This window comes from Tachysurus vachellii, chromosome 2 (assembly GCF_030014155.1).
Source record: "Tachysurus vachellii isolate PV-2020 chromosome 2, HZAU_Pvac_v1, whole genome shotgun sequence".
Taxonomy (NCBI): Eukaryota; Metazoa; Chordata; class Actinopteri; order Siluriformes; family Bagridae; genus Tachysurus; species Tachysurus vachellii.
Window position 1 is genome coordinate 39,107,517 of NC_083461.1, and position 25,759 is coordinate 39,133,275.

The 25,759-nt window shown below is 37.7% G+C and overlaps 5 protein-coding genes across 7 annotated transcripts in view; 4 read left to right on the top strand and 1 right to left on the bottom strand.

Moving 5' to 3' along the window:
* Positions 1–1,537: 1,537 nt before the first annotated feature.
* On the top strand, positions 1,538–7,636 carry LOC132841989 (uncharacterized). Its single transcript, XM_060864660.1, has 3 exons — positions 1,538–1,576; positions 2,645–2,759; positions 3,338–7,636. The coding sequence occupies exon 3, from the start codon at positions 3,346–3,348 to the stop codon at positions 4,801–4,803; it is 1,458 nt and encodes a 485-aa protein (XP_060720643.1). The 5' UTR covers positions 1,538–1,576; positions 2,645–2,759; positions 3,338–3,345; the 3' UTR covers positions 4,804–7,636.
* LOC132841988 (uncharacterized) lies at positions 6,325–16,450 on the top strand. 2 transcript variants are annotated; one of them, XM_060864658.1, is made up of 3 exons: positions 6,325–6,334; positions 13,754–13,822; positions 14,242–16,450. In XM_060864658.1, exon 3 carries the CDS (start codon positions 14,261–14,263, stop codon positions 15,788–15,790), a length of 1,530 nt encoding a protein of 509 aa, XP_060720641.1. In that variant the 5' UTR covers positions 6,325–6,334; positions 13,754–13,822; positions 14,242–14,260; the 3' UTR covers positions 15,791–16,450. The 2 variants fall into 2 exon arrangements, with proteins under 2 accessions (XP_060720641.1, XP_060720642.1); XM_060864659.1 differs by lacking the exon at positions 6,325–6,334 and adding an exon at positions 13,907–13,939 and having other exon boundaries at positions 13,746–13,822.
* LOC132841986 (uncharacterized) lies at positions 8,568–10,491 on the top strand. The gene is made up of 2 exons (XM_060864654.1): positions 8,568–8,712; positions 9,047–10,491. Exon 2 carries the CDS (start codon positions 9,059–9,061, stop codon positions 10,145–10,147), a length of 1,089 nt encoding a protein of 362 aa, XP_060720637.1. The 5' UTR covers positions 8,568–8,712; positions 9,047–9,058; the 3' UTR covers positions 10,148–10,491.
* Positions 11,618–22,086, top strand: LOC132841990 (uncharacterized). The gene is made up of 3 exons (XM_060864661.1): positions 11,618–11,631; positions 18,211–18,290; positions 19,323–22,086. The coding sequence occupies exon 3, from the start codon at positions 19,330–19,332 to the stop codon at positions 20,782–20,784; it is 1,455 nt and encodes a 484-aa protein (XP_060720644.1). The 5' UTR covers positions 11,618–11,631; positions 18,211–18,290; positions 19,323–19,329; the 3' UTR covers positions 20,785–22,086.
* A 1,374-nt stretch (positions 22,087–23,460) lies between these two features.
* The window catches only part of fat1a (FAT atypical cadherin 1a), a 73,035-nt gene continuing 70,736 nt past the window's right edge, over positions 23,461–25,759 (bottom strand). For both annotated transcript variants that reach the window (XM_060864656.1, XM_060864655.1), the window contains exon 27: positions 23,461–24,894. In XM_060864656.1, the coding sequence (XP_060720639.1) occupies positions 24,338–24,894 (557 nt within the window). In that variant the 3' untranslated portion in view covers positions 23,461–24,337. The remainder of the gene's footprint in view (positions 24,895–25,759) is intronic.

A 25,759-nucleotide genomic window follows, 5' to 3' on the forward strand; every position in this document is an offset into this window, starting at 1 on the left:
AGTCATATTCTTGTCTCGCATGCACATGCACACACATTCAAGTTAAAGGGACAGTTCACCCAAAAATAAAAATTCTTTTATCATTTTCTCGCCCTCATGATGTTACAAACCTGTATAAGTTTGGTTACAAACATTCCTCAAAATATCTACATGTGTGTTCATCAAAACAAAGACATTTATACAGGTTTGTAACATCATGATGGTGACAGAATTAAAATTTTTAAGTGAACTATCCCTTTAATATTAATAAATTACTCACTCCAATCATCTCCTCTCTCTCTCTCTCTCTCTCTCTCTCTCTCTCTCTCTCCCCCCAATAGTTAATTCACTTCAAGGTTTGTGTGATTCAATAATTTACATTTTTTGATTGACGTGATTGATTGTTGTTGTTATTCTGTTGTTAAAAAGGAAGGATCCAATGTAAGGATGTGTTTCATGTCCCATTAAAACGGAATGCTTGTTCAACAAATGCCATTTGGTTGCATAGTAACCATTGTAACCATAGAAACCATTGTACTTTTATATATATACTTTTCCATGGTCTTCTGCCATGTTTGAGGCATCTTGAAACTTTTCATGCTTTTATGTTGTCCTTATTTCAGTTACATTTACATCTTATTCTTTGTAGTTTTGATTTTTATTCATTTTTAGATTTTTATTGTATTTACAACTCACCTGTATGTGGACACCTTTTAAAAATAAATGCATATAATCATTTTTTGTTGCAAATAAAACTCTCAGAGTTTTAAATACTATAAATACTGTAGATTTAACTTTGTTTAATATATACAAGCTACGACTTCACTCGAATTGCTTGACATAAAGCAGTGACTTGACTTGACACTCACAAAAATTGACTCGGACTTGCTTGAGACTTGAAGGTTAAGACTTGAGACTTACTTGTGACTTGCACATGTGTGACTTACTCCCACCTCTGATACACAGACTCCACTGAATCAAAGAGGAACATCTCATGTTTTAGCTTCAAGCAACAGAGAAATGCACTGAATGATTATCTATTAATAATGTTAACATCCACTTATTATCTAATGTTAGAATAGAGTTAACACAGAATTAGCATTAGCAAGAACTGTTGAGACGTTCTTTCACAACTTCCATGTGGCTGATTATTTAGCAAATTTAGAGCATTTAATATTATCATTATTTAGATTTTTTTTGCACAGCATCAGGAATGAAACATTATTAAGATCATGAGCTAAATGAGGCTACATGCTACTTCATATACATGATGTCTGTGCTTTAAATGTTTATTACATTTCATTTATCCAGATCAACTTCTGAATATCACTTATTTCTTTGTGCTTAACCAAGATAGTCCCATTAATCATTTTGCTTGATTAATGTCACACACACACACGCACACACACACACACACACACACACACACACACACACGCTCTGTACAAACATCTATAAACACATCAAGTTTCCCCCAGAACAGGAAACTGTAATTGTTTCCCAGATAAGTGCTCAGCCAATCAGAGCGCAGATTGGTTTGAATCAAAAGTGAAACTGTCTTCTTGGTGTGAAAGTCTTCTCAAAGTGGAGGGTAAAGGTGGGTGCTTTATACTGTAGTCTTCTTCAAACGTTCTAATGTGTTTATCGTGTATTTATCATGTATTTTATCGCAAGATTTCATTTCTAGAGGGAAACCGAATAATTTCTGTGGGGTTAATAATTAATCCTGAATTTTCATAGTCTGATGTTTCACACTATACAACATGTAAACCATGCGGTATAGTTACAGTAGTATTTGCTGTTACTTGATTACATACCTGCAAACTAGTCCCTTTTCGGCGAAATTCGCCGTTTTTAATCAAAATATGTCATTTGTGTGAATCGTGTAGATCCGAAGAGTTTTTAGGTTGGTGTGTGTGTGGGGGGTGGGGGTTGGTGTTGGGGGGCTTCTTTCAGCTGCGTCCGAAACCGCTTACTTCCATCCAATAATTAGACGAAGTAGTGTTTAGGCGGTGGTTTTGGACACAGCGTAATAAACCGTCTATAAAACTGATGCCTCGTGTCTCTACTTCTAATGACTTTTTATGGCGGATGGCAAACCAACTTTAACCTGGACTGGAGTGTGAAGCACTAGTAAACAGATGACGCCTCACGTCACAATCATCCTCACGTCTTATATATTTGTGTTCATCAATTTATTAAGGTTCCGATCAGGGGCGGTTTTAGGATTTCATCTTTAGGGGTTTTAGCCCTCAGTGAGAATTTAAAACAAGAAGAGTTTTATATTATATATTATATGATAACTCTGGTAATAAGAATAGTGAAATTTCACTGCTTTTGGTTGCCGTCTTTGCGGCGATTAACATTATAGATAAACGCATCCAGCTCTGACTGCGCGTGCACGCTGCGCGTACCTGTGCCTCTCCGTTCAAATAACGCACTTTTGAAAGACTATAACGCACGCGCGTAAAAGCAAAGTAAAAAAAAAAAAACACTAAAAGCACTAAACACTGGTGGTGTATATTTCGAACCTTGTCACCTTTTTCACCTCGTGTGAGTTTGCAGGTATGTGATTAGATACATTTTTATTAAATAATGTTAATGTATGTTGTTCGTGCAATACTGTGTTCTTGTAAAGAGGTGACACAAACTTCTCATTCTTCAGCATCTCCTCCACACCTTCATATCCACCAAACATCTGGAGTCTGTTTTCCCTGCATCCTACTCGGTTCTCCTTCCTCAGTGCTGTCGGCTTTGAGTTTACCACCTGGCAGCCACAGGTAACGTGGTTAAGAATTTCCCTCACTGTACCTCTTTGCTGGTAAATCCGCTACTGTATGTTAGCTGGTTCTGCTAAAACACAGCACTGGCACTGGCATTACCATTCCCTATTTTGGTGGAGTTGATCAATTCTACTTATTCTCCTCAACAGTCATTAGATTTCCACATCCGTCACCACAATCCAGGTGATGTGCTTCACCCTCAGATGCATAAAGGAGATAAATTTAAGTTTCTCTGGTTAAGTGAATCTGCCAAATATATAAATTAATTGCTTTAAACATTTGAGATAGAAGCACCGTGAATGTAATGGTCAGATATTCACTTAAGTTAAAATGCACTTTTTGCATTTTATCTGGTTGATTCCATCCACCCCTGGCGATTTGAAGGGGTAAAACAGTGTTAGTCGGGTAATCTGGCAGTTACCCCATGTACACATGATCACATTTACATGTCAGTTGAATTTCCTTGGAAACCAACATAGTTTTCTTTGCAGGAAAATGGTTTTGCCAATGACAGTAATACATTCATAAAATCTAGGACTTATCATACATAATATATATTTTTTTATTTCCTGTAGGTTTAAAAATGGGGACCAGAGGACTCCTTTTTTGTTTTGTTCTGTGTCTGGTCTTGTTCAGGATCTACAGCATAAATGTCTTGGAAAACATGAAGGATCTAAAAGAAAAAACAGACTTCGGTAAACATTATCCAAGACAAGGGCTTGAGCTTCTGTGCTGGCTTCTCAGCCAGGGTAAAATCGACCAAAATGGAAAACTACGACTCAATTTCAATCCAGCAGAAAATGTTTTTAGCTTTCATATGTATAAAAATTATGAACATAGCTTACCAGACCTGTCTAATACAGATTTCCAGTATTTTAGTTTGGGCAATCTCATTAAGGGCAAAGACTTACCTCACTATATTACTAAGGTGTTCTGCAATGAAAAGAATCATCCCAAAAGTAACATTGACCGAGTTCTGATAACAATTCGCAAGAAGGTTCCAACAGTAGTGGATGAAGTGTTTATTACACAGCACCATGAGGACAGAAAACAAGGCAGCGCTTATGTTAAAGATCTTACCTACAAGATTGGCAAAGAGCTGCTCAAAGAAATTGCAGAGTTATGTCAAGATGACGAGGACAGCAGGGATCGAAACCCTGATCAAAATGATCCTGATTATGAAAGATTTCTGAAAATACAACAACTGTTTCCAAACACTCCACACCTCCATTTGTTTTTGTACCAGGCAGGCTACAATCCTGATAACAACGTCAAAAAACATGGAACATCAAAATCTCCAGACAAATCAGACAAACTAAAGCTTGAGCTGAGATCCTCACCGAATGGGCAGGTGAGGATTGTATGGGACTGGATCCCAAAAGAAATGATGGAAAGGGAGATGAAAATAAGCATTTACAAAGGCAAAGATGAGGACAAGCCTTTGGTGGAGTATCCACTTAATGGAAGGTTGTGTGGAGAAATAGACACTCACTTGATTCCAAATCCTGACCTTGAACTTCGTCTTCAACCCATCACCAATTTTGAAACCTTTGAAAATAATGAGCGTGAAAGTGACTATACAGTACCTAAAGCTGTGGAGGTGTCATTCTTTACTTTCAGCAGTTTGTTTTCTCTGGTCCTCTATCCTTTCAGTAGTTTGTTTTCTCTGGTCCTCTATCCTTTCAGTAGTTTGTTTTCTCTGGTCCTCTATCCTTTCAGTAGTTTGTTTTCTCTGGTCCTCTATCTTTTCAGTAGTTTGTTTTCTCTGGTCCTCTATCCTTTCAGCAGTTTGTTTTCTCTGGTCCTCTATCCTTTCAGCAGTTTGTTTTCTCTGGTCCTCTATCTTTTAAGCAGTTTGTTTTCTCTGGTCCTCTATCTTTTCAGTAGTTTGTATTCTCTGGTCCTCTATACTTTCAGCAGTTTGTTTTCTCTGGTCGTGGTAATTGAACTTGTTAGAAGGTTGATTCCTGGATTGACTGAACCTAGACCGAGAGCCGAACCTCCCTTTGTGAGTGTGTCACATGGTAGGCCTGGTTTCTGAAATCATTTTTCCCCATTATGACCCAAATTTAAACAGAACAGATTAATTATAAGTGAAGAGGTGATCAGCCCCAACCTCTTTCACACTTCTTCACACCACTCTAGATTAGTGCTGCTTTTGTGCTTGGCTGCTTCTTTGTAATTTGATGTGGACACCAAAAAACTTGGACTGGTGGAATATGATTTGAGAAAATAGGTTATTAAAATGTTAAAAGAAGGTGTTAAATGTCTTATGGAACCAATCACATTTCTGCCTTAGGCATTACTGCTGAAGAATTTTTGTACTCTGATACCCCTTTTCCACCAAAAAGACCCGGGTGCTGGTTCAGAGCTAGTGCTGGTGCTGGTTCAAAGTTGGTTCCACTGGCGAACCGTCTAAGAACCGGTTTGCCTTTCCATCGGTTAGAGAGCGTCACAGAGCCGAGTCTGACGTCACTGTATACGTGTCACGTTACACAGCAACGTTAACGTTGCAGCGGCAAACACACACACATCATCAACAATGGCGGATGTTGCTTTACTGTTAATGCTCATGGCTTTGTGAACCTACATTAACACCCAAACGCGGCGAATCCAACGTGTACGTGCAGCTCCATGTAATCTGTATAAACGGAGGTTGTAATGGAGAAAGTACATAACGTTATTTTATCATTAACACAGAAAAAAGTTAGCATTAGCATGTAGCTACTTACTATAATGTGTGCTGATAATGTATCATATTGCGGTAAAGTAAAAGTGTATTAAACATTAGTAAACTTAAGATACATTATCAAATGTGCTAACAGTAGCCCCGCCCACAGCCCCTACTTAAGGTACATTATCAAATGCGCTAACAGTAGCCCCGCCCACAGCCCCTGATGCAAGCGATTCTTGAGTCTAGACCAGCAACATTTTGGTGCTACTTAAGAACCACTTTTCCTGGTTCAGGGCCGGTGCTTTGGCTGTCAAATAAAAATTAGGCTCCGAACCAGCACTCAAACTGCCTCGAGTGGGGCATTATTAATCCACCTGCCAAGTCGGGCTACAAAACTGAAGTTACACATTTTAGCCAGAGAGTTCTAGAAAATCTCTAAGATTTACATACTCAAGGTTCTCTGTAACATATAGAAACTTTAGATTCTTTAGATTTCTATTTTAAAAATGTTCTCATTTCTAATATTTTATTGCACTTACTTACTTAGTTTATTTATAAAGCACTCTTTTTAAAAACAATAAGTGTTTGCCAAAGTGCTATGTGCTATGCAATATCTGAATAAATCGTGAAAGATTTCCAGGGGATATAAAACTATGAGCTGCTCATATTATTTAACCCAATTTTTTATGCATTGTAAACTGACATTGATGGTGAAAAAAATTTATCCTGGTTGCATTTTATACATCACAAACATGCCATTATAACAGGGGTGTATAGACTTTTTGTAAAGTTTGTATTGAGAATGTCAGTGTAATGACAGATTATACACATACAGTATTGAATGATTTTTGTTGAATGCAAATTTTAAACGTTTCTGGTTTTCAATTTCTGATTTAGACACATTCACAAATGATGAACCTGTTCTGAACAGAATATTATTTTAACCAACACAACTCAAAAGCTGCGGCCCAACAGACTCCGACTGACAACTTAAGTTACAAAGGTTTTTAAAACTGTTTTGGTTGCCTTGTGTCTCATGTTTCTGTTCAAATCAGAAATAAAATAAATATACTCAGAAAAACTGAAAAGAATAGGCCACTTTACTGTGGGACTAAAATACAACCTATTTACAGTCTAGGTTGATCTCTTGGGAAATAACAAATAAGATTTAAAAAGGCTTTAACAAGGATAAACAATTAACAGTTCTGCTGTTGTTACTACAGCTGCTGATACTAAAGCTTACTACAGCTGCTGAAACTTCCACTTTAGGAATGAACTAAATTTGTAAAGTTCGTCGCGACAAACTTTGATGTTGGCTTTGACGATGCAAGTATTCGCGAAGGCCAGTGCTTTTTGGAGGGGGTGGACATAAGGGTCAGTGTTACTTTTGGAGGCAAGTGGACAGAAAGATAGGGTGCAAAAACATTTTGAGGCAAGTGGAGATGAGCATGTGGCGTCATCCGAATACTCCTGAGGAAGTTCCCCCGACTGTTCTGAGTGTTTTGATATGTCACATGTCCATGTTGTAAAAAGTTTTTTGATTTTGCATATATTGGGGCGGGACAACCGAAAGTCCAGTCAGTACACCAAATTAAAACTTTTAATCGTAATGCAAAGACCGGTCATCGGGACATAAGCGGTCATGTACAATAAAAGAGCCTGTGCAGTGACAGGAAATATAATTTAACGCAAAAAGCCGCCTAGACGGTGGACTTGCGCTCAGGAGTTTTTTTTTTGTTTTTTTTTAGCGGCGTGTGGACGAATTCTTTCTACACACACACTATTTTATTTCTTGATAACAGACCGCTGCGAACTATAACACACCGTTGCATGAAAAACAGAGCATTGCCATGGACACACAGGATTCTAACTGTAGAGACGGAGCGCACTATTTTCTTTAGCGGAAGCAATACAATTGTTTTTAAATCAATAAAATTAACACTAATTAACACAATACCTAATTATATCATTATTTTCTTTCTTTCTTTCTTTCTTTCTTTTTTTATTTCATGCTTTCACTGGAAACACGCTGATGATTAAAGAATATGTGTTCATGCAGATATTTGAATGCATTTGATTTAATCGCTTTGGATGAAGCTTCTGCTAAATGAATGACTGAATATAAATGTAATGCAGTTGCAAAAAAAATGCACTTGAACAGAATTTCTAACAATAAAATATATGAATCTAATGAAATAACACTGATGCAGATTTGTCCTTTTATTAAACTGATATCATCCCCATAGAAACACACAATCACACATTATTCTGTGTAATTTATATACTGTAGCCCATGATTTTTTTTACCCCTTAAACATTATTTCTTTGTGAAGCCTTAATGTTCGTTGTTTTCAGTACTTGTTCAGCACGTTGCTGATATACGTGTGATCACTATGTGTACTGTCACCACATCCAGAGCTGCACCTCCATGGATTAAGACAAACATTCCCAATCCAATTGTAAAATCCAGTTCAAGTTTTCAAAATAACTCTTAACTCAAATCAAGGTCTGGAGAGTTGACATAAATCTGTGGAGTGAAAAACATCAGGGTTAAGTACATAGCAAACTGGACATGATTAAACATTTACAAACTGTTTCAAGAGAGATGTGATTTAGGGAATACGGTCTAGTTGGTGTAGATTAGTGTCTGTGAACAGCTTGAGTATTTTTACTAGTTGGCAACTAGTTGTGTTATGGAATAAAAGAACAAGAAACAAACCTCAACACAAAGCATAATCTCCCATGTTTCTAGTTTGTTCCGCTTTTTAAAATGTAAGCATTTTAAGATTTGATCTTTTCCCCATAAAATGAAAAAAAAAACCCTCTTATTTTCACCATCACATAGCAGGTTGGAGTGCGAGAGTATTTACACAGTGCTGATAAATACCTGAAACTCAGCCCATAACTCTGGATTTACCGTAACTGAGGTTTAACTTTTTAACAGAAAAAAGATTGTTTACTCAGTTAAAGCAAGACAAGTATTACAAAGCATTCTGATGTGGCAATAACAACAACTTATATAATGGTTATACATGTGGATTTATTATTAACAGCAGCATGTAAAAAACTGAAACTGCCCTAATAAACAAACTGCCCCCACACCCCCAGAACCCCTCACCCCATTCCAAAAGAAAACATTAGAATAAATAAATACCACAGAATCTGGACCCAGGAGTGGCTGAGTGAGACTCTCCTCTTCTGATAAGCTGCTATAAATACAGCTCTTCTTCTGTCTTTAGGAGACAACACTAACGTCTGTGGTTCTACATCCAGCAGGTGAGTGTTAATGAGCAGAAGTGAGATTTTATATGCAGTAAAAGTCTAATTCTAGATCATCTACCTTTACCAGTTCAGCTTCTGAAACTATCCTGTGATGTATTTAGTTTATTTTCTATAACAGCAGCTCTGACACGAGCGCAGCTGCAAATCACTGCTTTATATTAATGCGCTTGTTATAGCTGATTATCGTTTCTATAGCAACAGCTCATTCAGAGTTGGTGAATGGTTGCACGTAATAAAAATGTATGTATTATATGATATGATTTTAATATTTATTGGAAGGTGAGATGGTAAACTTATGATGTGTTTTTTTGTCTTTTTTTCTGTGTAGAAAAACACCAAAATGGGCGAAGGACAAAAAATCACCCAGATCCTCATGTGCATCATTTTACTTGGCCAACTCTGCTGGACACAGGAAGGGAACAAAGATCTAAATTATAGAACTTCCACATATAGGCAGTTGTGTTACGACGACTGCCAAACGCATGGAAATTACTACTGGTGTAACACTAAAAAGGGCTGGGATTACTGCTCATTAACACCAACCACCGATTATAAAGGCAACGAGTGTTATGACTGGCATCCCTGTGACCTGCATGGTAAAGATTACTACTGGTGCAATACAAAGTCTGGGGAGGAAAATTACTGTGGAAAAGTGGAGCAGAGAACAGTGCTGTATATAAGTTCGACTTATCAGAGTGAGTGCAGAGACGGTTGTTCCTATGATGAGTCAGAGTCATACTACTGGTGCAACACAGATAAAGGGTGGGACTACTGCTCTCCATCACCTGATGTCACGTACAAGGGTGAGCCGTGCCGACACGATCACTTCTGTGACACCCATGGCTATGACTACTCATGGTGCAGGACAGACTCAGGCTGGAACTACTGTGGCACTATTGAGACCATCATTGATTGCAGAACCAGTGGACGTTGGAAAAGACAACCTAATAATATAGTAGAGATCTGTACTAAGACTGACCTTGGGAACAGAAAGGAGACCAAGATTACTGCAGAGCCTGATGATGATGCAATAACAGATGGAAGAACTTGGAGGAAAGAGATAAATGAACTAATTTTACAATGGAGCAATAATTTACTGCACAATCAGGCCGGGACCCTCATATCGATAGGAAACTTTCGCATTGACAACCAGGGGCTGCAGAACAGAAATAATCGGCATTACTACAACCTCCAAATTCAGGTGAACATACCTCGCCGAAATAGAAGGAGCACTACAGTGGCCCAGGTGCTAATGCCAGTAAATGAAGATGTTCCAGAAAGATACGTCCAGAGGGCTTTTGGTGAGAGCTTCCGCCGACGTGCCAGGGTTTTTGTGGATGTGAACTATGGCAACATTCCTGTTAGAAGTGGACAAAACTGTGACGAAAGACAAAATACGCTGTTTGTTTGCAGACGATCGGACCTTTGAACTTCTGCTTGCTGCCTGGAGCTGAAGAACCACAGCATGCTATTACTTTTGAACAGATCTGATTTACTTTAGATTTGATTGTGTAGAAATATGTAGATCCTGTTTAATGACCCCTATAACCACATCACTGAGAAAGTGACATGAGCTGATGATCAGTACACAGATTCCACTGAATCAAAGAGGAACATCTCATGTTTTAGCTTCAAGCAACAGAGAAATGTACTGAATGATTATATATTAATAAATGTTTTTGTTGATGTTGGCTACCTGCAAAAATATTGTTCAAAATGTCCAATTTCTATCATTCAATTTCAATAAAACAAAAAAACATTCCTTTTCCGTCACCGTCTGTGCTGGGGCAAATCCTTCACATCTCACTCTGCTGATAATTTCTACAGGGTTACTGATCCTAGATATTCATAATCTGATGTATCACACTGTACATATATAAACTGAACAGATACAAATCTAAATCCAACATAAAACATGGATTTATTTCATTTTAAAAGCATCTGTGAAATATCCAATACATAGAATTTTTATCTTTTCATCATCACAATGCAGGTCAGACGTGTGCTTTTATTTACACAGAGTTAATAAACACCCAGTTCTTGGTGAGTTGGTGTGAACTTACAGTAAATAAGGTTTAACTTGAATTTTTGCCAGTGATTGTAGACGTAGCAGCTCTGGGTCTTTGAAAACAAGCATCTCTTCTCACATGTTTCTATTTTTTTTTACTCTTTCAAATGTAAGCATTTTAGTTTATGACAAAAATTGCTGACATTTCTGGTACATATGATTTAAATCACTTATTTTGACCATGACAAGGCAAATCAGACGAGAGACAGTATTTACACAGCGCTGATAAAACACCGGGGGCACGGTGGCTTAGTGGTTAGCACGTTCGGGGTTCGATTCCCGCCTCCACCTTGTGTGTGTGGAGTTTGCATGTTCTCCCCGTGCCTCGGGGGTTTCCTCCCCCGGTCCAAAGACATGCATGGTAGGTTGATTGGCATCTCTGGAAAATTGTCCCTAGTGTGTGATTGCGTGAGTGAATGAGAGTGTGTGTGTGCCCTGCGACTCCGTCCAGGGTGTATCCTGCCTTGATGCCCAATGACGCCTGAGATAGGCACAGGCTCCCCGTGACCCGAGATAGTTTGGATAAGCGGTCGAAGATGAATGAATGATAAAACACCTGGAACTCAGCCTGTGGGTCTGGATTAACTTTAACTGGGGTTTAACTTGAGTTTTTGCCAGAAAAATATCTTAACATCAGCAGGTCAAAATCCCCAACAAACTGCCCCCACATACCCCAGAACCCCTCACCCCATTCCAAAAGAAAACATTAGAATAAATAAACACCACAGAATCTGGACCCAGGAGTGGCTGAGTGAGACTCTCCTCTTCTGATAAGCTGCTATAAATACAGCTCTTCTTCTGTCTTTAGGAGACAACACTAACGTCTGTGGTTCTACATCCAGCAGGTGAGTGTTAATGAGCAGAAGTGAGATTTTATATGCAGTAAAAGTCTAATTCTAGATCATCTACCTTTACCAGTTCAGCTTCTGAAAATTTCCTGTGATGTATTTCAAATCAAATGAAATTTTATTTGTCACATACATACAGAGTACGACATGCAGTGAAATGCTTTTTGCCACTGTCCGGGATATAAGCATAAAAAAGTAATGCAATTTAGGATAAAAAATAAACCAAAACCAAAAGGAGATAGAAAAATAAAAAAGTATAAACTATATAAAAAACTATATAAAATCTGAAAATATAAGTGGAGATATAATATATATACACCGAGCCGATCCTGACCTCACTGGGGCCCTAAGCAAAATTCTGTTAAGGGGCCCTCCTACCTGACCCATGAGCCATGTAAACCATTTGCCACACATTCACACTTGTTACCCCACTAAAAACCTCCCTCCTTTTAAAAGAAGTTTGCTCCATCTCTCGGTCAAAGAGTAAAACAATACAGAATTAAATGAGGTATAAGCAAATCTTTATTGAATTGAATATTTTAAATAGAATTATGAGTTGAATATTAGCAATTGAATTTAAATGTAATTCCTGATTTCAAAAATATGGTTACTACTAGAAATCACGTGTTGTACTTCGTTACCGTACTTAAGTAGAAATGTCACGTATCTGTACTTTACTTCGCTATTTAAATTTGTCAACGTTCACTTTTACTCCACTACATTTCCGAGATAAAATGTACACTTTTACTCCGCTATATTTCCACTAAGCATCTTCGTTACTCGTTACTACAAAATAATAATAAAAAAAAATAAAATAAAATAAAATAATAATAATAAAATTGCGACTGCAATAAGGGAGGTTTGGCGAATCACTGCTCCTAGATTACATGACGCAGCTCCGCACGCTCTATTTCAGCGTAATGTTGCCAAAAGGAGGCGGAAGCACAACTGAACCTGAGCCACAACAGAGCCACATTTTTTACTGTGTTACCACAAAGAGACACATCATACACATGGGCACAAATGATCATCACCTTTTTTCCCTGCCATTTTGAGAGCGAACTTGACACAAATTGTTTACTCAAATGATTTTGCTCCTACTTGGAAACTTTGAGGTATTTTCATCCCACTCACATGCGCGTTTGACGAAAATACCGTATTGAACTCAAGTGAAGCGAACACGCACAATAAAAAGACACACAAACTTCGATATGAACGTAAGAACCGCATGAAGAGCCACGGGTTGGCTGCCCCTGTCGTAGACGACCACCCCGATGATAGCGGTGAACAAGGTGAACAAGGTGAAGAAGATAACGTTATACACCCGTGGCCGTATTTGCAAGAAATGTTTCTGTAGATTGGAATAAAAGATTCTTCATACCGGATGAAGAGCCTCTTATGCCTACTGAAAATCACTGAAATTTTACTTTTTACTTTTACTTCAAATACTTAAGTACATTAAAGATCAGAAAATGACTTTTGATACTTAAGTACAGTAAATATCAGATACTTTAAGACTTTTACTTGAGTAATAATCTAAAAGGTAACTTTCACTTCTACCGAAGTCTTTTTCTAGTACGACACTTGTACTTTTACTCAAGTATTGCTTTCTAGTACTTTATACAACACTGTAAATCACACTCTTAATATTTACATTTTAAGTATTGAAAACTGAATTCTTGATATCAAAAATCCACATCATGTGAATGTATAAAAGCTAAAATGGCTTGCCAGACCGTATCACTGTGTTTTATAGTATACATGAGAGCAATACTTGATCCCTGATGGTTATTATTTACTCAGGGATTCATATTGATCTGGCATTATGCTCATTCCAATGTAAATCCATTGGTTTCTACAGTATATTGCATTAACGTTGTTGTAACCTTGATTGAGAGACTATAAACATTGTCATTTAGGAGCTGCACCTCCATGGATTAAGACAAACATTCCCAATCCAATTGTAAAATCCAGTTCATGTTTTCAAAATAACTCTTACCTTAAATCAAGGTCTGGAGAGTTGACAAATCTGTGGAGTGAAAAACCTCAGGGTTAAGTACATAGCAAACTGGACATGATTAAACATTTACAAACTGTTTCAAGAGAGATGTGATTTAGGGAATACGGTCTAGTTGGTGTAGATTAGTGTCTGTGAACAGCTTGAGTATTTTTACCACTTACACATCAGGTAAGATCAATATGTTCATGTCTGAAGCTGAATAAATTGATTTAAATGATGATTTCTGACTATGTGGGTCTTAGTAACATTTAGAACTGACTGCGAATCACTGAACAAGGCATTCAGGTACATATTTAACACCTTGCATTTCTATGGTCATTTTATCATTTTTTACTTTTTAGAAATAATTTTAAAATAAAAGGTTAAAGAGCTTAAGCTCAATGGCTAAAACGTTCACTGATCCTATAACGTCACATGCCTGTTTATTTATTTTTGCACTTTTTATTGAATGAACTTAGAAATAAATGAACAAGATCGTATTAGTGCCTGTTCATTAGGACAGAAAAAAAAGGAGAAGGAAATCTGTAATATACCAGATGGAAAAAAAAACCTTGCCAATTAAACTGATTCATTTTCCAAAATCGCAGTTCATCTGCAGCGTTCATCATGGAGTGGACGAGCCTCGTCTGTCTCCTAACTCTGTTCTCCGTCAGCACAAGCGCATCCATGATCGAGACCTTACACCAAATCAAGGATCTCCAAAACAAAACATTTGGCCACGAGTACCCACGCCATGGTCTTCTCCTGCTGCACTGGCTGGCCAATCACATCTCTATCAGCCGATCAGAGGATATCCTGCTTCATTTCGATCCCGCACGGCAGGACTTCGGATTCCGCTACTATCGAAGCAGCAACAGCTCTTTCCTTCCATACTTGGATGACTCGAGTGACAGAGCGTACTACTTTTTGGGTAGTCTCGGTTCAGAAAGTGTCCGAACCAAGCTGCCTCCGTACGTCACCCAAGACTACTACAATGCCTTTGAGGACCCCAAGAGAGACCTGGATCGCATAGTCCTCCGAGTGCAAAGAACCGACCCACGCCGAGCAGACAAGGTGTACATCACACAAGCATTGAGCAAAGACCAAGAGGCAGACTATAACCCAGATGAAACCTTCGAGATCAGTCCTAAACTCTTGACACAAGTACAGATTCTCAAAACTCCTCTTGATTTAATACAAATTCTTGAATCCCACATGACTGAAGGTCAAAACTCAGATGATCCTAGACTTGTTCTCTCCAGAGACCAATTTCTGCACCACTTGAAACATTCTGACAAACATCTGCAGACTATATTTGAAGACGCAGGCATGAGGTGGTTTCTGTTTCTGGCTGGATATGACATAGACAACAGGTACAACATCCATAGGAAAACTTGGTTCTGCACAACTGATGAACCGAACCAGCAAGACCAAATGTCCAGGGATCCTGAGACACTGTGTGAAGGCCACAATACAGTCAAGATAGAGGTGAAATCGACAGAAGATGGCTACGCAAGAATCATTTGGAGTGGTTTACCGAAGAACATCATTCAAATGAACACTACTGCTGTTATTTTTAGTAGCGACATGTCTAACGAGCTCGAGAGGTTCACAGAAATAGGTGGTCAATCTTCAGGATCCTATGACACCTACTTAGGGCTGAAGCACGGGATTCATCCACGTCTGGTCATGTTAAATTTTGCTTTCGAGTATGGTTTCATCGGCCTCCGTTACGCATTCATATGGAGAGGGCCACAGTTTGATGAAGCAAACAGAGCGATTCCTACAGACGTTACTGGCTACAACGCAAGCCTTCAACTTTACACCACGGATGGCTACGCATGTGCTCGGATTTACATCAGAAAGTCGTTCACCGATTGGAAAACTGAGTTTGCCAACTCATGGGTGTCGTTTTATACCAGCGATCAAGATCTGGACCACAAGTATAAACACTATCAGTGGGTCACCAGTTTTAACAAGGTTGATAACACTGAAGAATATCTAATCTACGAGTACAAGTCATCCATGAGTATTGGACCTGGAGTACAAGCTCGCTTTATGTTCTCTACTGATAAAACCTCCTATCGGATTTTCCAGAAATGGTTTTCTGCAACAGTAAAAGCTCGCACGACTCCTTGGGAGAGTGTAAATAACTAATTAAAGCATAAGGGTTGGAAAAAAAAATTGTTTTGGAAACTAATTAGGGACTAAGTCACACATGTGGAAGTCACAAGTAAGTCTCAAGTCATGAATGTCAAGTCAAAGTCAAGTCTTTTTTTATTAATACTTGTCAAGCAAGTCTCAAGTCTCAAATTTGCAACTTAAGTCTGACTCGAGTCAAGTCATATGACTCAATTCCCCCATCTCTGCTAATTAGCATCTGATGAAAACATTTTGATATGATAAACAGAATATTAACATTTTTTTATTTTTTAAATTAAAATGTATTTTAATTGTCAATGTATAAAATAAAAAAAATAAAAAAATTACCACAGCACTTAAAAGGTTTTGATTATTTTCCTATAACTGCAGATAGTGTGACTGTGTTTAGTGCTACAGCGAGTAAGAATCGGACATTTTCACTGACATTTCACATTAAATGTAATGATAAATACATAAAACATATATGGTGTTGTTTAATGCTAAAAACACAGGTGTTTTATTCAGTTATTTATACAGTTTATACGTCACTGTTCTGTTGTGAAGGTAAATGTGTAAATTTGACATGATGTAAAATATTAGTTTGAATCAAAAGTTTTAACTGGATATAAAATGTTTTGTCATTTTGGTTAGTAATAAAAAGTTAAAAAGCCTAAATTTGAAATCTTTAGTTGGCGGTAAATTTGTTCCAATTTAATGTTTACTCGATTTCAGTTGTGTTTGTTTTGTCCAATAATTTCTTAAAATACAATCACGGTTATCCTTTAGATGTTTACAATAAAACAAGATAACTGCCTGCACTAAAAACAAGGTAAAAAGCACCTGAGGCACATTTACTGAATTTCTAGTGGTAAAGTTTTTAAAAAAAAAAAAAAAAAAAAATTCTGTATTTATTTGTAGTAAAATAAGAAAAAGTTCAAATTTACTTTCATCTGATGAAAAAACTTTGATATTATAAACAGAATATTACATTTTTTTTTAAATAAAAATGTGTGTTAATTGTCAATGTATAAAATAATCATTTCAATTGTGTTTGTTTTGTGCAGTAAATTCTTAAAATACAATCAGAAGCTAAATAGTTGTCCTTTAGATGTTTACAATAAAACAAGCTAAATTCCCTGCACAAATTATATATTATATAAAAAAAACTTTCTGTATTAATTTGTAGTTAATTAAGAGAAAGTTCAAATTTACTTGACTTCACGTCTCATAAATAAGAACTTCTCAGAAGGTCCTGAATGCAGTCAGTATCAATATGGGACTAAAATTCTGTCTTTAGCTTGACTTTGGCTCCCTCTCATGATCATTTAACATCACAGTGCTTTACACTCTTTATGATCTATTTATTATAAAGAAAACACAACCTCCAGCTTTATACAGTACTAAATATAAGATATATTAAAACACCATTAAAACATATGAAAACTTCAACTTAATACTAAAACATTTGAATGAAAATTAGAATCATTAAATATTTACACATTTAGACTTTCAGATTTTTTTTGCACTTCATCTGAACACAAACAATAAAAAATCCCCTTGATGGATTTAAATCAAAGAAAATCTTTAAAAAGCTTTTTGTATAAATGAGTGAAACTTAAACAGTGATTTATAAATCAGTGCAAAATCTTGTATATTAAAATATGGAACATTTCCATTGTTTAAGTTATTCACAAGTCTAAAATGCTTATGTTAAGTTTAAATTCTCAGATTTTCTCCCATGGTGCATGTAAACAATCAAAAACACAAGCTTTGTGACATTATTACATTATTATGTGAAAAGTAAAACCTACCTGTACGACTGAATCTTAGTGTTTTTATAAAACTCCATATTGCTGAAATAAATCTTTCAGAGCTCAAAGTGAGTCTGAGTGAACAGGTGACTGTCATTAGGAGTGAGAGACAGAGGTTATAGGGTCCTGGGGGTCATGTAAGGAGGGATGTGTGAGGATTATGGGAGTTGTAGTCTGTAGGAAAATGGAGCATTACATAAAAATCACAAAGAATTGGGTAAAATCACATGAGTCTGAGTTACAACACAAATATTGCCAATATATAGCAGAACAACATATACTGAAAATAACAGTGTTTTTCTAATGTATTTATCATTCAATGGTTTTTTTTTTTTTCACCTTTTAGTAGCTAGAGTCTAGGAAATGTACAAACATATGACATATAAACAGTTATATACAGTTTATTTTTATTTATTTTGAGGGTTTTTCGTTATTTGTAAGATTTTTATATTTCTTGACTTTATTCTCATATTGTAAATAATAATAATAATAATAAAGAAGAAGAAGAAGAAGAAGAAGAGTAGTTATTCTTTAACCTAGTCTGTTTACAGATTGATAAACAAATCAGTGTCACCACGTGACCGTGTTTCCTGTTATTGGGTCGTTTTCCCCTCTGAATCCCAGTTATGCAACAGTTTGGAGCGAAAAAGAAGTCTAGAAGATACCGAGCTGCTGATCACAGTGTTCTTCATCCCGAGTGTGAGGTATGTGTTACTTCTACCATAACCATTCTAACAGTATATACAGTATATTTTTCATTTATATTTTTATTTATTTTATATTTTTTTCAGTTATAAAAATAGATGCATACTTTTGTTTGATGCCATTTAATCAGGTTTGTTACACAGTAAGTTTACACAGTAGTAAGAGTTCAGTTGTACAGTATTATTCTAGTATTAATGGTAGTTATGAACAGTATTAGTAAGAGTAGGACTAGTATAGTAGCAGAAGTCTAGTATAAGTTGTTTTAAGTACATTATTTTTATTATCTCACTGTTACACGGTTTATTACTGGTTTTATTCACATTCTGGCATAAATGCAAGATATTTAAAGGATTCACAAACTGTCCAAATACTGGGTACATTTACATTTCCAGTATTTAGCAGACACCATTATCAAGGGTGACTTACATTATCTCATTTTTTTTTAAATACAACTGAGCAATTCAGTTAAGGGTTAAGGGCCTTGCTCAGGGGCCCAACAGAGGCAGCTTGGTGGACCTGAGATCAAGCTCACAAATTCCGAATGGCCCAACACCTTAACCACTAGGCTACACATCACACAGCATTAGTCAAGTAGCATGATGTTTATTTTTTGGAGCCTATAGAGGAGTTTGTAGTAGGTCAGAAAAAGCTTCTTTCCGATTGGCTGAACGATTGATTAATAATTTACATTCAGCTTTTTGCATTTAATTAGGAAGAGTTTTGAAAGCATGCCTTTAAAACACACTGTTATTTCTGCACTGCCTAATTATTATATTAACCAGAGATGGGGGACTTGAGACATATGACCTGACTCGACTTAAGTCGCAAATTTGAGACTTGCAACAAACACCAACCATAGTTCTGATAATGACATATGAAAAAGGTCAACTACAGTTTTGACATGGGATGCTGTTAGCTAGACCAAAGCATCATCAGTCTTTGGCCAATTTTTCACTGGAGTCCAATAATCATTATTTAACATCATTATCTAACCATGTTATTAGTAATTCTCTGCTTTCTCGTTTTTGTAGATTTAAAATGGAGAGGCACCTTCTGCTTTGCGGTTTCCTTTTCTACTCGATCTTAACCAGTGCTGTTGCCATCCAGACCCTGAGAAATATTAAAGACTTGAAAAACACAACGACTTCAATGAAAGAATTCCCACGACACGGCCTCATGCTTCTGCACTGGTTCGCTAACACTGTCGACATTGATTCAGGTGAAGAGATGCAACTTACTTTTGATCCAGGACAAGGCAGCTATGGATTGCACTGCTATGAAAATACCGATAAAAGAGCACCATTCGACTCTTCTGAGAGTCTTTATTACTCTTTGGGTAACCTCGATCGAGGAAGCGCTCGAATGCTACCGTTTTATGTTATGCAAGATTTCCACCATGCAGGAGAATCACCTCAGAAAAACATAGACCGAGTCCTGGTTCAAGTTCAGAAGAGCAACCAAAGAAAAGTAGAGAAAGTGTATATGACAGAGTACCAGGGCCGAGGAAGGAGCTACGATCCAGACGAGACCTACGAGATCAGCGTTCAGCTTCTGATTCAAATTCGAGCACTTGGTATGGATATAGCATGTGAAGCAAATGATCCTAGGCTAGACTTTAGCCTGTGTGAGTTCTTGAATCATCAACAAAAAGCTGCCAAAGTATTAATGTTATATCCCCAGGTGCCAGGTCTTGAGTGGTTTCTGACTCTGGCTGGTTACAACATTGACTCAAGAACCGATATATTTTTACAAGCATCATTCTGCGCAATGAACCAAACCGCTAATCCAAACGATAATTGCTCTCCACCGTCCAATGGTATCAGTGACGTCATGCACAACAAAGTAGAACTAGAGGTGAAATCCACTTCAGGAGGGTATGCGAAGATCACTTGGAGCGGAATACCGGAGAACGTTGCAAGAATGAAGCTGAAAATAGGCATTTATAAAGGCAGAACCAACACTGAACCATTGAGGGAGTATCCACTGAATGGTAGAACATATGGATCCATAGACACTACAGTACCTCTAAATCCTGGGCTTCATGTTCAGCTTCTACAAAGTGAAAAGATACCTTACTACTTTTTTTTTGGGACAACATACTATACAATGATCTGGAAAGGTCCGGAGCTTGACGAAGCCAACAGGATTCCTCCAGTTAATATCCGAGGTTATCAGAGCAGCCTACAGCTCTACACTAAAGACGGCTATGCCTGTGCCAGACTCTACATCAAGAAGTCCTTCACGAGCTGGAAAAATGCCTTCAACAACGCTTGGGTGGGAATCTATACTAAAAAGACAGATGATAATGCAAAATATAAAGAGTATGAATGGTGTAAAAATTTTGAGAAGAGTTCAGAGGTTGAGTGCACTTTGGATTATGAGATTTATCAGTATGAGTCCAGTGTCCATATTGGCCCTGGAGTCCAGGCTCGATTTATGTTGACCTCTCATTATGGTAGTGAGAAAGCTAGCACTGTAGCCTGGGAGGAATAATCAGTCTTAAGATAATAGCTGGATAACGTTGGCTAATCCTTTAGTCTTTGTGTCTTTTAAAGAGTAATAGACCTTCTAGACTTACAAAGACATGCTTGTCTCTTAAAAAAAGCTCAGATTTCTAGTCTTTTTTTAGTCCAACTATCACAATCCAAGTGAGTTATTCAAGCTGTAAACAATAAAACAACTCAGAAGCAACACAGCCTCAATGATGTTGCCTTGTAAAGAATAACATGAACTCTTATGCCTGGTAAAAAAAAAAATTAAACACTATCTAAAATACTAGGGCTAAATTGTCAATCATTAAACATAGCCACGCTATTAGGACTAGGTTTTTTTTTGACCATTTGTGCTTTTGGATGTTTACACAGCCTTCAGATCAGAGCTAGTTTTTCTAGATCCTGATCTGTTTGCCCTATTTTTTTCTGAACATTAACATATTTTTGTCAGTTATATGCAGAGATGGGGGACTCGAGTCATATGACTTGACTCAAGTCAGACTTAAGTCGCAAATTTGAGACTTGAGACTTGCTTGACAAATATTAAAAAAAGGCTCGACTTGACTTTGAATTGACATTCATGACTTGAGACTTGACTCGGACTTGAGTTAAATGACTCAGAGATGTGGGAATCGACTTGACTCGAGTCAGACTTAATTTGGCAATTTGAGACTCGCTTGACAAATATTAAAAAAGACTCGACTTGACTTTGACTTGACATTCATGACTTGAGACTTACTTGTGACTTGCACGTGTGTGACTTACTCCCACCTCTGGTTATATGTGTTTCTGTCCTTACTTATAACCAGTGGCTTTCTCAATATCTGATGTAGACATTTCAGGTCACATTAAGAAGCCTCTTGAGTCTAGAACTAGACTGTTTTTTAAAACCGAGCCAATCCATTTTAATCTCTACAGAATTCTTATGCAATGTGCTTTGCAATATTAACCAATAAATTATCTTCACTCCGAGGACACAGTTTTATAGCTTAGATTTCATGCCAGGAGTTTGGGAATAAACACCAAAAGGAAACCATCCACCTGATGCCTGTTAAAAACGAATACATGATAACATCAGCTGATTTGTTAAGAGTCATTTCTGCGGTATAACCATCATCTATTTCTAAAATAATTCTTGCTGAAATGTGTTAATATCCATTTTATTAGCACGTATAGATAATAATAGCAAAGTCTCAGTTTACGCCACTTACATACATTAATGACTTTCCTTCTCTAAGTCTTTCTATAAACATCATTTGATATGACATTTATATTACTGCTGGTACCAAAATAAAAACTATAAAATGAGATTAAAATGACTTTGTTTTGTGATTAGCTTCCATCACTCTCTTCAGGAAACAGGAGTTGATTTACACGCACACTAAATGCAACGCGTAACGTCTCAAATGACTTTTTTTACCCTTGTTTAATTGATTAACACATAACTCATTAGAGCGCATTACAAACTCATTACAAACTCGTTACAGATACCCAGCACACATTACGCTGACATTCTGACTAAATTAGCTTTTTAGCAGAGGGATAATTTGTTCATTAAGCATTTTACCCATAGACTTCCTGATTGATTTATAGCTAACTAACGCAGTCGTCTAAGTGTCACTTCAGAGGTAGATCTGATCGAGGTCATCTCACGATGTCAGAAGTGTTTTATACAAAACAATATAAAAATGTCAACCAGGTCCCTACGATAGTGCAGCTAAGATTCTAATCTAATGTAATACGGTAAACTAAACTTTTACACAGCAGCACATGGTCATGTAAACTTCCCTGAAGTTGGCACTGGGACATTTTTAGAATGTCTATAGAAACTTAAATAAGCATGTTACAGCCGTGGTGAACAGAAGACTACATCAGGTTCCACACTTGTCAACCAAGAACCAAGAATCTGAGACTATCAGGGGAACAGACTCAACCAAACTGAGCCATCACATAGAAGATGAATGGGGTGTAAAAGCCTTATACGCCTTATATGGGGTGTATCACCACATATACATACAGCACAGTGGAATTCTTTTCTTCACATACCCCAACTGAGGAGGTTGGGGTCAGAGTGCAGGGGCAGCTATGATACAGCACCCCTTGGGCAGGGAGGGCTGAGGGTCTTGCTCAAGGGCCCAGCAGTGGCAGATTGGCTGTGCTGGGCCTTGAACCCCCGATCCTCCGATCAACAACCCAAAGCCTTAACCAGTTGAGCCCCCACTGCCAATAGAGGGTTTTCACATATCCCAGATTATTATGAGCCTGGGGTCAGAGCGCAGGGTCAGCCATCGTGTGGCATCGTGTGAGGTTAAAGGGCCTTGCTCAAGGACCCAATGTTGATGTCTCAGCAGCTTATGGGCTCGAACCCCGACCTTCTGATTAGAAACCCAGTGCCTTGACCACTGGACCATCACGTCCTAAAGGGTTTTCGCATATCCTAGGTTATGGGGTCAGAGCGCAGGGTCAGCCATCGTGTGGCGCCCCTGGAGCAGGTGAGGTTAAAGGGCCTTGATCAAGGACCCACCGTTGATGTCTCAGCAGCTTGTGGGTTCGAACCCCGACCTTCTGATCAGAAACCCAGCGCCTTGACCACAACCATCGTTAATCACAACCATTTAGGCGTATTGACCCCAAAGGCTTTCTCTGAATGTCCAAAATGAAAAAAGACAAGTATTGATATTTTTAAGAATAATTTATTGCCAGTAGTAAAGCGATTAAGCTAGTGGCAGTATTAAAAAACAAAACAAAAAGAACAAATCATAAACAAGACCGAAACATTGCTCACACACGAGCGCTTGCTTGAAAAAAGTCACGAGTCCACACTTGATCTCGCAATATAAATATACTGGGTCCCGTTTGGTTGTTTTTTTTTCTTGGTGGAAAAATAAAGAAGTTTCAAAAGTTTTACAAATAAAAAAACACAAAAAATGAAACTGACATCACGATAATATGCAGGCGCCCGTCAGAGCCGAGCAGGAAGAGTGGAGAAGATCACACGATTTTTTACCACTTTGTATATTTTTTTGTGCAGCAAAAGCTGATAATGACACACTGTTTTGTTTTTCCCCCCATGTTTTGAAAAATAAAAATAAAATATCTACAAAAAAAACTATTCAACCCTCAAAATCAAGACTGTACAGTACCATTTACATTACAAATGAATGAGCATTTGTAATAATTAAAAAAAAAACAAAACAAAAAAACAGATTGCATGGTTTTCTCTATACAAATACAGACAGCTATCGCTTTGAAATGACACTTTTTCTTCTTCTTTTTTCTTTCATGAACAAGACGGTGTGAACTTTATATCATCAGACATGATGTGAAGGCAGATACACAAATGTACACACTCAGGTCCACATGACTCCTACTGAAATTAGCTGCTGTGCTCCAGAGGAGAAACTATCCTTAAATATGTCCATATGTAAGAGAATTTATTGTGTGGTCGTACATTTTGTGTGTGTGTGTGTGTGTGTGTGTGTGACTACGATAGTTTCCTGCATAAGGTTTAATTTTCAGGCACTTTTTGTTTTCTGTTCTTTATGGATCCAGTGTCAGACTTCGGTGTGTTGTTGTGGTTGTTGTTGCGCTTGCGGTGCTACGATGAGCCGTCGGAATTGCGCGCCGTCCTCGGCACCACTCTCACAGTCGCTCATGGGCGCCTCTGACTCTTCCACGTCCGAGCATGACACCGTGGATGCGTACAGAGACAGCGAAATGTCGTCAGCCGCGATGCTGCCGCTTTTCGGCACCTCCGGGTCGGATGAAGGGTACTGGTGGTGCGGAAGGTAATGGCTGAGCGTGTAGAGCTGGGGCAAAGGGGGCCGCTGGCGTACCCACGATCCTCCGGGACTAGAGGGGGCGGGGCCGAGCGTGTCGTATTGTGCGGGTGGAGGTGGAGGAGGAGGAAGGTCGTCATGGGCAGGGAAGTCATCAGGTGGAGGCGGGAAATCACTCTCGATGTCGTAACCACCCGCGTAATAGTCCGTGTCTAGCAAGGCGGGGTCGTTGTACAGGGTGGGTGGAGATTCCACCACCTCATACTGAGGGAACTCCTGGATTCCAGGAAGCTGAACACTCGGCATCCAATCAGATGTGTCCCAATGATACCCTATAAGACAAAAGGACAAACATCAACCACCGTATAACGGCACAGTGTCACAGTAATTTTGTTACTTTAAGGGAAATTTTTTTTCTTCAATTCAACACTTTTAACACTTTCAGTTCAAATAATTCATAGTGTTTTAAAGGTTAGAATCCATTAGCATCGTTAGATTTGTTAGCAACACATTTACTGGACAACGTGGAATAGTTTGTTCTTTTTGGATTTGAATTAGCTGAACTGAACTAAATTCCTGCAAGAGACAAACCATTTTAAATCTTAATAAACAAAATCAACAAAAACATACATTTAAACATCATGCAGCAAAATTAACCAAATTTAAACGCACGGTTAACATTTCAGACAAAGATATACACGTTATACACAACACAAAATAAAATCAATCGAAATAAAACGCTGACGCCGAAGCAAGAAGGATTCAGAACCGTCTTAATGTTTACGTTTTCTATCAAAAAAAATTGGCTATACAAAGTACTGTGCTATGATAAAAAAACAGTAATAAGAATAACAATAAAAAACTATGTTAAAAAATAGCATACGGTTAAAGTTATTAGCATAACATAGTTACGAAGAACAAGTTAGCATGATTTAATTTTTCTGTTAGATTTCGCTTCATTTTTTTGACATCAAAGTGTTTTTTTTTCCTTTTTCTTCTCTCACAGCACTGCATGCAGGTTTAGGGGGAAATCACAGGGCTTCAGGCAAAAACACGGAAAATAATTCAATTCACCTCTCGGGTTCTTGAGCTCATGAGACGGGAGTGACTCTTTAGATGAAAGCAAGCAGCAGATACAGAGAAAAGAAACGGTTAAATATTAAAATCTACACAGAGAGGAAGTACAAAAAGAAGGAT

Coding starts and splice junctions, on each gene's coding strand:
- LOC132841988 (XM_060864658.1), top strand. CDS start 14,261: ATGGAGTGGACGAGCCTCGTCTGTCTCCTAACTCTGTTCTCCGTCAGC.
- LOC132841990 (XM_060864661.1), top strand. CDS start 19,330: ATGGAGAGGCACCTTCTGCTTTGCGGTTTCCTTTTCTACTCGATCTTA.
- LOC132841989 (XM_060864660.1), top strand. CDS start 3,346: ATGGGGACCAGAGGACTCCTTTTTTGTTTTGTTCTGTGTCTGGTCTTG.
- LOC132841986 (XM_060864654.1), top strand. CDS start 9,059: ATGGGCGAAGGACAAAAAATCACCCAGATCCTCATGTGCATCATTTTA.